Source organism: Lotus japonicus, chromosome 4 (genome assembly GCF_012489685.1).
Source record: "Lotus japonicus ecotype B-129 chromosome 4, LjGifu_v1.2".
Lineage (NCBI taxonomy): Eukaryota > Viridiplantae > Streptophyta > Magnoliopsida > Fabales > Fabaceae > Lotus > Lotus japonicus.
In genome coordinates this window covers 83428282-83439189 of record NC_080044.1, presented here as the reverse complement: position 1 = coordinate 83439189, position 10908 = coordinate 83428282, and the positions used below count along the sequence as shown (strand labels likewise).

General features: G+C 34.7%; 3 protein-coding genes across 4 annotated transcripts; 1 reads left to right on the top strand and 2 right to left on the bottom strand.

The window, feature by feature from the left end:
* Positions 1-119: 119 nt before the first annotated feature.
* Positions 120-3327, top strand: LOC130710512 (ADP,ATP carrier protein ER-ANT1). Of its 2 annotated transcripts, none has more exons than XM_057559807.1 (4): positions 120-276; positions 569-862; positions 1506-1877; positions 2582-3327. In XM_057559807.1, exons 2-4 carry the CDS (start codon positions 599-601, stop codon positions 2891-2893), a joined length of 948 nt encoding a protein of 315 aa, XP_057415790.1. In that variant the 5' UTR covers positions 120-276; positions 569-598; the 3' UTR covers positions 2894-3327. The 2 variants fall into 2 exon arrangements, with proteins under 2 accessions (XP_057415790.1, XP_057415791.1); XM_057559808.1 differs by having other exon boundaries at positions 127-271.
* Positions 3328-3578: 251 nt separating this feature from the next.
* Positions 3579-5577, bottom strand: LOC130710510 (tubulin beta-1 chain-like). The gene is made up of 3 exons (XM_057559805.1): positions 4883-5577; positions 4507-4776; positions 3579-4416 (listed from the first exon to the last, which is right to left on the bottom strand). Exons 1-3 carry the CDS (start codon positions 5274-5276, stop codon positions 3743-3745), a joined length of 1338 nt encoding a protein of 445 aa, XP_057415788.1. The 5' UTR covers positions 5277-5577; the 3' UTR covers positions 3579-3742.
* A 1287-nt stretch (positions 5578-6864) lies between these two features.
* On the bottom strand, positions 6865-7845 carry LOC130713476 (uncharacterized). Its single transcript, XM_057563241.1, has one exon. The coding sequence runs from the start codon at positions 7843-7845 to the stop codon at positions 6865-6867; it is 981 nt and encodes a 326-aa protein (XP_057419224.1).
* Between the last annotated feature and the right edge of the window lie 3063 nt (positions 7846-10908).

Sequence of the window (10908 nt, the reverse complement as noted above, 5' to 3'; positions counted from 1 at the left end):
CCCTATATTTTAATTACTTCAATTTTAGTTTTTTTTTTAAGAGAAGATCATTCGAAAATATTAAAGTGAACGTTAATAACAAATAATGAAAAATTCCGGGAAATGATAAAAATACATAGATAGAGGCAGAGGTGACGTTAACATTGAATTGCAAAACCATTTGTTTTTGATTGATTGCAACTCTCTCTCTCTCTCTCTCTCTCTCTCTCTGTCTGTCGGATCAGAATCTCTTCCTTCCATTACCATACGTTGTTGCTGGCTGCTGGTGTTGGTAAGGTTCGGTTCGGTTCCTTCCACAACACAAATTTCTGTTTGTTTAACCTCAATTTCTCACATAATCAATCAAATTTCAATTTCAAATTTCAATTTCAATCAACCAACCACTCATAAACATTGCTCTATCTATTCTATTCCATGCTTTCACCAACAACGAACGCTCTCTCTCTCTCTCTCTCTCTCTATCTATCTTCAAGTTTCACTGTTTTCCTTCTTTTATCTATTTGTATTTTCATCTCATAGGTATTCATGCCCTTTTTTTTGCTGATCAAGTTTCTATTACTTCTGCCAGGATTAGAGACAACACTACAGTCCAAAAAAGATGCTAACATCTACACAATATGAAACATTTTCAAAGGATTTTCTCATGGGAGGAGTAGCAGCAATCATATCCAAGAGTGCAGTGGCACCAATTGAGAGAGTCAAGCTTTTATTGCAAAACCAAAATGAATTGATTAAAAGAGGACGACTCAAAAAACCATACCTGGGTGTGTCTAATGGCTTTAAAAGGGTTTTCCTGGAAGAGGGTCTCATTGCTTTTTGGAGAGGTAACCAGGCCAATGTTATAAGATATTTCCCCACACAGGTCAGTTATTCACTTTACATACACCATTTTTATCTCCTCTTCCTTTCAAGATATCATACACATTATCTTTGAAGAAAATAAATCAAAAGAATGAACATGACATGTTATGTGGGATGCTGATATGTAGTTATATTATATACCATTAAATGTATCAGGTAATTATTTCTTCTGCAGCTCACTAAAAAATAAAAATGCACATCACATAATAGGCGTAAATTCTTGTGTTCATGGTTTTTATATTTGTTGTCATCCATGGATCTTAGAGATTAAAGTAAGACGAGCCTTTTGTCCGCCTAATTCACAATTAATTTGAAAATTATATATATCAGAGCCTAGACTAATCTCATTTTCTTATCCATAGTTATTTTATGGCATGATATAATGTGTACCTGACAAATAATCACATTCTTTGATATGTGATCATGTCCAATTTGTACATTATTCCCCCTGAACATGCTTTGTGTTTTTCCTCTCATCACATGTGAAATATAATTAGCTGGGCATCTGCCCATACATATAGAAGAGAAACCATTAATTTGACTGCTTTCTATTCCGATCAACTCATGTGATCATGTCTCTCAAATAATGATTTTCTTTCATGTATTAGAAATAGTGTTTGAGCAAAAAGTTCATTGGTCTATAGGCTTTCAATTTTGCATTCAAAGGTTACTTCAAAAGCATCTTTGGATATTCCAAAGAGAAAGACGGGCACATTAAGTGGTTTGCTGGGAATGTGGCTTCAGGCAGTGCTGCAGGAGCGACTACTTCACTGCTTTTGTATCATTTAGACTATGCACGTACGCGATTGGCTACTGATTCACTGGAGTGCCGTGCTACTGATCAGCGCCAGTTTAAAGGACTAGTTGATGTTTACCGTAAAACCTTATCAAGTGATGGAATTGCTGGCTTGTACAGGGGATTTGGGGTTTCAATATTGGGAATCACCTTGTATCGAGGGATGTACTTTGGGATCTATGACACTATGAAGCCCCTTGTTTTAGTTGGGCCTTTTGAGGTAAGCATTGCTACTATTATAGAAAAGGTCTATAATTCACAGCCAACCGAAAAACATGTAGTTGATACTCTATACTCTTAACTGATTTTGTTGTGTAATATGTTTGATCTGTTCCACGGGGTATGTTGCCAAATACAAACATTTGCCCTGGACTCTGCTAGCTATATTGATGGTTAATGCTGAACTCTTGATTTTTAAGTTTTAAACATTTATTTTCATGACACATGACAAATAACAGCATTCTGGAAAGAAAATAGTTTACTATTTTTCTTGTCATAAACTTTTCATCTAAGAAGCACGCACTTCATAACAATAACTGTTATTTATGTCAGACATTTCACGGACCCTTGTTACTTGTAGCTGTATTTTACAAATTCTTTTGCCAAATTTTAAAACTTCTGCACCAAGATAAATGGAAATGTCTGAATAATTAGAAAAATAATAGCATTTTATTATGTCCAAAATGGCACATACTAACATTTAAAATATTGATTTTCTCTTTTGATTTAAGATTTGTGTTTTTATCATGTTATGTTGATGTTATATTAATTTTGTCATTTTGTGTTTTATTACAGAAGCTTCTTTGCTTCTTATCTTTTTGTATATGCATCTTTTGATAGCTTAGCACTTTGATGAATTCAGGGGAAGTTTTGTTGGTTCTGTTCTTTTATTCTAATGTGAGTCTTTTGACTTCATTTCTGCAGGGGAAGTTTTTTGCTAGTTTCTTGCTAGGTTGGAGCATCACAACTTTCTCGGGTGTTTGTGCGTACCCTTTTGACACTTTGCGCCGACGGATGATGATAACCTCTGGACATCAAAACAAGTACTCTAATGCAATACATGCATTTCGTGAGATTGTTCAACAAGAGGGTTTTTCAGCTCTGTTTCGAGGAGTAACAGCAAATATGCTTCTTGGTATGGCTGGAGCTGGGGTGCTTGCCGGGTACGATCAGCTGAACCGTATGTCGTCTAGACTCAGTCATTATGATGAAACGAAACAAAGAGTTCTGAAATGAATTGCTGAAGCATTGTAGGCCCTTTAAGGGAGAAATTCATTTGGGACCTAAAAAGCACATTCATCATTTAGAATAATAAAGATTATGGTTTTTCATTTCAAAAGTTTGGTCTGGAAGACCTTGACAAAATATACTGACTTTCGGACAAGATTGCCAGAGGTATTTATTCTATAAACCAAACCTTTGAACATGATAAACTTTTTCGGTCCTTAAATTTAATTCTCCTTTTGTTAATAGTGAATTTTTTAGAATAGATAAACTTCAGTGGTATTGATATAACTGAAACATAGGGAAGGACAACTCAAATGTATTCAAGACTGCTAATGCAGTTAATCAAAATGTCTGTTCCAGGGAATGCTGTGAGTATGAGTTTTAAAATGTATATAATGTACATGGCTAGAGTTCAATCATATTACATTGAGTTGTTGACATAACATGATCACGAAGATATTATCTCTGGAGATAGCCTGTAATAAAAAAAATTATTATTAGAAACTCATCAGAGTTTGAGCCTTTGAGTTAGTTTCATTTTTATACTTCTTTCTGTTTTGGTATAATTATAAAACTTTTGAACCTTACTTATTTTACTACTTGTTATAAAAGGATAATTATTTTCTGGTTTTGTATTTAACTTGATATTGTGCTCTAGTGACTACTCTAGTGCCACATTATTTTCGGACAAAACTCAGATAAACACCATGAGGTAAGTATAGTTGAGCGCATAAAACATGTGAACTGCAATCTCTGCAGCTACCACAAACTGGACAAACATTTAGAAAGCCAAAGAACTTAACATCAACGATTAAATACTGCTTGCAGCATGAGAAGCATTAGGTTGGTCGAACATCTTTAGCTTTGTATACTCTCTTCTTCATCTTCATAATCAGCTTCTTCATCAGCTGAGGCATCCTGGTACTGTTGATACTCAGCAACAAGGTCATTCATGTTGCTCTCTGCTTCAGTGAATTCCATCTCATCCATTCCTTCTCCCGTATACCAGTGCAAGAAGGCTTTCCTCCTGAACATGGCTGTGAATTGCTCACTCACTCTCCTAAACATCTCCTGTATAGAAGTTGAGTTCCCCACAAAAGTTGCAGCCATCGAAAGGCCCCTAGGTGGGATGTCACAGACACTGGACTTAACATTGTTGGGAATCCACTCAACAAAGTAGGATGAGTTCTTGTTCTGCACATTCATAATCTGTTCATCAACTTCTTTTGTGCTCATTTTTCCTCTGAACACAGCTGAGGCTGTCAAGTAACGACCATGGCGCGGATCAGCTGCACACATCATGTTCTTGGCATCCCACATCTGCTGTGTCAGTTCCGGGACAGAAAGGGCACGGTAGTTCTGTGATCCTCGAGATGTCAGGGGAGCAAAACCCACCATGAAGAAGTGAAGTCTTGGAAATGGTATCAAATTCACAGCTAGCTTCCTCAGGTCTGAGTTGAGCTGACCCGGGAATCTTAAGCAACATGTAACTCCACTCATTGTTGCTGATATCAAATGATTCAAGTCTCCAACTGAAGGAAATTAGCAAGACAAATAACTCATCAAGAAGAAAGGGAAGAAAAAACAAAGTAGATTAAGAATGTCATTGACATTAAACTTACAGCTTGGGGTAGTGAGCTTGAGGGTCCTGAAGCAGATATCATACAGTGCTTCGTTATCAAGGACCATACACTCATCGGCATTCTCCACCAACTGGTGAACAGAAAGGGTAGCATTATAAGGCTCCACAACTGTGTCTGATACCTTTGGAGATGGAAAGACAGAGAAGGTAAGCATCATTCGATCCGGGTATTCCTCTCTCATCTTTGATATGAGCAGAGTTCCCATTCCAGAACCTGTTCCCCCTCCAAGAGAGTGGCACACTTGAAATCCTATATTCCAAACCAAAAATAAACAAAATAAATCAAGATCTTATATGCCTGAGCTGAGAGCCAAAAATCCTCCCATACATGATATATGTTTGGTGTTGTTAGTTACCTTGCAAGCAGTCACAATTCTCAACCTCCTTCCTGACAACATCAAGAACAGAGTCAATGAGCTCAGCACCCTCAGTGTAATGTCCCTTGGCGAAATTGTTGCCAGCACCCGACTGCCCGAAAACAAAGTTATCCGGCCGGAAAATCTGGCCATAAGGGCCGGTCCGGACAGCATCCATGGTGCCAGGCTCAAGGTCCATCAGCACTGCCCGTGGCACGTAACGTCCATTGCTGCCCTCGTTGTAATAAACATTCACTCTTTCAAGTTGAAGTTCTGAGTTCCCTACGTACTGCCCTATGGGGTCAATCCCATGCTCGTCACACACCACTTCCCAGAACTTTGATCCTATCTGGTTCCCACACTGCCCTCCCTGAATGTGAAGAATCTCACGCATTTTCTGGATTTAATATGAGAACTCGAGTAGCTTTTCAACTGTCACTGGCTCTCCCTGTAACTAACCACAAGAGTAGCTTGGACTTGGAAGAAGCAAGGTTGGTTACTTACATTTATAGTGGTGTGTAAATTGGAAGGACATGAGTGCCCTTGCAAAATTAAGGGTTAGGATGATTGAGAGGTTGTGGTTGAGATCCGACAGTGGATGAATGAATGAGTGCCATTTGTAAGGTGCTGCATGCACCGCCGCAGGCTTCTACATTGCTAGTCAAACTGTGAATTGTGATTTTATTATGAAATGTAAACATCACTAACGTCATATTAAAGCCACTTGACTATAAATTACAAGTTAGTACTCATTTGAAGTTTCTATTGGATTAGCTCTTTCAAGTTTTTGTTTAAAAAATATAGCATCAGTATCTATTTCGACAATGTCAAGGGTTTTGCCATTTGTGACAACCTAAGTGACGTTTTTTCTTGTATACATTTGAAAGTGACTGCTTATTAAAAAGAAAATTGGAAGTGAAAGAGTCAAAATATATCGCGATCTCACAAGTCCAGTATGCTTATAAAATGTCTTGTTTAATGTTTGCTTTATGTAAACTAATAGTGAAGAGTTAGAGCAAAAGCTTGAACAATTCCACTTTCTGTTATACAAACACAAAATGTGGCCATTAATTTTGAAATAAGAAATAATGCTCTAGCAACTAGCTATACCAAATAAGCAGTAAATGATCCAACTAAAAAAATTGTTGGAGCACGTCATTGGTGATTTATGCCATTCCCTCAACCAAAAGAGAATCTGAAAAATCACCATATCTTATTTCGGCTTTAGATGATAATCTCAGAGAGACAGAGAGAGAGCAAATGAGGGAATCCTTCGTCAGGTAAGTTTCATGTTGAAAATCTTCTTTTTTTAATTTCCAGATATGATTCCTTGAAGAATTATTACAGACACATAAAAAGGATGAAGGAAAACAGAAATCTCCCATACTCATGATGCCCTCAACTTGAACCAACAATTAGAAATCTCAACACATCAAAATTAAAGTATGACATCCACAGCAAAGGGAAATTGAAGTATGACATCCACAGCAAAGGGAAGGGCGCATCCGCGCATATGTTTCTCTCTATGACAAAACTTTCCTGAGAACCACTGTTAGTAGTATGCAGGCTCTTTCTTCTTTGTTTTCCTATAAAGTTGTGCCTCAGAACATCTACTATTTCTTTCCATACTGGCTATTAGTACATTATAAGTTTTCCTAACATCAGACAAAGTCCTTAGCAGTATAGCAGTGCAACCACTGCTTGCAATGCAAGTATTATTTACACATCCTGAAATTGACATGGTCTATACTTAACTGTCCTTTATCAGGAAATAGAGGTCCTCGTAGGTAATGAAAAATATGTAAAATAAAATATACCACCAGAATAGAAGATAAATTTTAATATAAGCAAAGATCAGTTTAAGAAACCTAACAGATTAGCAACAATGATCTGTCATGTACATGACATAAAAATCAATAGCAATAAACTCATAAATGATAACATTGGAATCAAACACATGTTATTGGCAACATAGTGAATTGTCAAATACTTGGTACGAACCAGGAAGCATAAGTGCCTGCAGAGTGACTTGATTTCTCTATAGAAAAATATTTGATACTACTATCAGTCAAGTTCATGATCCCCAAACGAGTGTCTTCCCATGGATCTGTAACACAATCAAATGAAAGAGCAAAATAGACACTATTTTCTCTAATTGATTCTTGAGGGCTATTAAGGGAAGCTCTTGACATTACCATGCTCGTGTCACAACTAACAAAAACCACGTTATCATCCAAGCTTTCACACTTTATCCATGCAATAGGTTCCTTCTTCATGTCCAACTTGAACACTTGTACAGCAGTAATCTCAGGTGTGAAAACAAATTTGGTGACAATGTTCGTAGAAGGGTTAACATGCTCATGTTTATAAACTGCACTGCAGATCAGGAAAGTGAGGAATAATTGCTCTGAAGATTGATGTTTGGCTAGAAAGTGGTAGGTAAGTCCTGAAATATGACTTTGATTATGAATTGTTCTTGATAAATATTGTGTGGGTTTTTGCGGAAGCATGGTTAATACTTTAGGCTTTGCCGACCCATCAATGAAATTTTTCAGATCATAAACTAATATGGAATTCAAGGATTCGTCAGTCATAACATACAACTTGGAACCCATAATTTCCAAGTCCTCAAAATGGACCCCGGAATCTGATTCAATCACATACCAAGAATTAGAAACGTCAAAGAGCCTATAAAATGCAATATGACAACGATCATAGAGGAGACCAGCCAAATAGCAATCTGATTTATAACAGCTTGAATTTGGTGTGGAAGAGGCCACCATTTTCCCTATAAAAAAGTCTTTAGCTTGAATTTGAGAGTTGGAAGGGAAGTAAAAGGGTGATGGAACAGAGACTTTATGATTAGTCACTGGATTGAAGAATGAGAAGGATAAACTACCCTTTGATTTATTATGATCAAATGACAAAATCATCCACCCTTCAAGTGAACCATGATAAGTCATCTTAGTACGGTCAAATAATGATCTTTTGGGGAAAAATTCACGTTCTGTTCTCAAGCTGAAAAGTGATAGTCCCTCAGAATCGAGGAGGACTAGTGGAAGTTCAGATAACGGGCAACAATGCTTGTTTGCAATGGCGTTAGTGATGATACTTCTCCAAGGAGAGCATATTTTACGCAATGTCAGGTAATCTTGGAGGCACAAACGCTTCATAATAAGTTCCATGACATCATCTGGAAGATGTTTCCATTTGTTGTTTTTTTCATTTTCTTCTTTTTCCCTAACCTTCCTCCTCCCAATCCATAACTTTTGAATGACGGGTAAACATGAAGAGCTTTTACTCGCATGGGGTAGCATCTCCACTCTCCAACATCACGAAAACAAGAGATAGTAAGTTTTTAAATCAAAATTGATCAACGAAAAAACACTTGTCATTTTCAAACACGAGTTTACTAAAACAACTTCAATAACAAGATAAGAAGTTCAGAAAAGAAAAAAAAAATACCTTAGAATATCCGCGGATTTAATTGAATTTGAATGACGTTGACGACTTGACTGATATGTGCTAACTCTTTTTTTGACCAGGTATGATGACAACTAAATGTCTTTTTAAGAGTGCGGCTCTTAAGGAATAAACACTCAGACCTAGGGTTTCAAACAACTATTTTTTGCCATTGAGTCTCTTTAGGTAATGAACTAATGATATGAGCTATTTATAATGAAGAGTTTGAATAGTTTTTTTTCCTTTGAATTGTTAATAGATACATTCTATTAACAGAAAATATAATTTATATTAGGAATAGAGAATTATTTCCTTAACTTAGCTTTCTCTATTATTAAAGGTAAGAAATAATACATCAAATAATATAAGCTTTGATTGATTAACTAATTACAAAATATATAAGACAATAGGAGATGATTCGAGTGAAGATTTGATGCAATTAAATCAAATCTTTTCGAATTGGGAAGACACACTTTCTTTCTATTATCATTCAATCGAGAAAAATTGGGGCAATTCCGTGTAGTATTAATTGGGATAAAAATTCCCTAACAATACTTATGTTATTTGCTTAAGCAGTCACCATGAGGCAGAGGCTACATATTGTTACTAATGTTGGTAAAATCATCACGCCCATGGAATTCCTTCGTCAGCTTCTAGCAGATGGAATTCATCACGCCCACCGGATCAAAAATAAGTAATTTTGGAAAATTAATCAAGAAGTACTATTATAGTAAATTAGAGAAAAACAATTTTTTACCAACTAAGCACTTAAAAATGTCATTTGATTTTTTTAAAAAAAAATTATCACTTTACGTTTTAATCTTGACCGTTAAAAATTAGGTCTAACGCTCGTGATTTATTCTCACATTATAGGATGTATCTTATGAGAAAAATGGATGATCACATCTTAATAATAGATAAAGCCCATCCACCAAAGTGGGTCACATTGTTATTTAATTTCCACATGTTTTGATTCTATTGGTTGATAATATTGAATTTCCAAATGTTTAATTTTGATTGGTCTCATATTGTTGACATAAATCATGGAGATGAAAACAAGGTGGCAGTTCCGTAAATAAGTAGAGTTTTAAGTGAAACAGGTTCTAAACTTATAACATGAGTCCATGATCGTGTGTTTGAATCTGGCTGAGATACAAAAATAAGAATTTTGACATTTGGTCTATTTGCACTTTCCAGTCTACATCAATAAAAGTATTCTTTTATACATTTTTTTTACAGCAAGTATTTTTTTATACTGTTTTTCATGCTGTCATAGATAAAAATAATGTGATTAGAGGACTATTTATACTGTTTTTGGTGTTGTCAATATATTAAATATGTATTATAAGTAGTATATTAATAAATGTACAGTACACAACAGTATTAACAATATACGTATTTGACCGTCAAAAAACAATATACATATTTACTTTTAAAAAACAATATACATATTTACTTTTAAAAAACAATATACATATTTGCTTAGTAGAAAATAAATATACGTTTTTCCAAAAAAAATAGACCTAAACCATTGATAGAAAAATATATTTATATTTATATATTAATAGAAACACAAAAATCGTTAATATCATTAAATACATATTGTAAAAAATTATTTACAAATTGTTCAATAATTAATAGACAAAAATATTATCCTAAAAAAATTATCATTATCCAAAAAAATTGAAATTTATATAAACTATTAATTATTTATTATATTCAAATTATTTTATGAATATTATAGAAATAGTTGAATCAAACACATTTCCAATGAAGTTGCTTTCTTCTCTTATTTTTTTAGGCATTATGTTTCTAAGTCTAAGTATTTTTCTGCATGATGCTTCCAATGTACAATATACATGGATGTGTGTTTGGAGATATTGATGAAAGATTTCGTGGCAAGCTATCCGCAATACTTGCTTCTATTAACAATGGAGCTAGCTGCATTTTAATGTCTTTGTTGCGAGAAGGCTACATTTTAGTCCAGAACGCATTTAGAGAGATTCGTATCAGTTTAAATTTGTTATATTGTTGGTCTATCATACACTATTGAACTGATTTTCCCTTTATAAAAAAAATATACTAATATACTTCTTTTGTTTGATTATTCTGAAATGAATAGAAAAGGACTATGAATCCCAATTAGATTATAATCAAATTTATTATTTGAAATCTTTCTTTTAATTCTTATTTTTTTCTTTTATCTCCTATTAGGCTTTTCTTTTGAAAAACAAAGGGAAAAATACTAGATAACTGAATCACAATCTAAACCTAATTGTGTCCCCTTATAAAATACCATCTTATTTTTTTTTGCATAATACAAAATGCATTCCATCATTTTTTCTCTTTTGGTTGGTTGTAGACACAAAGTATAACATGACCTATGACATCTTTTGATAGTCATTTACCATTTCAGCTATTGTTAAATTCTGAGAGGTTTCCATTTTTATATAATTAGTAGTTTAAATGTGAAGCACTCTTCACAGAGTGGCGGTATATTGTCCATACTTTCCCTATATTTTCCCCTTTAATTTTAGCTTTTGGGGAAAACATAGTCATCCTCA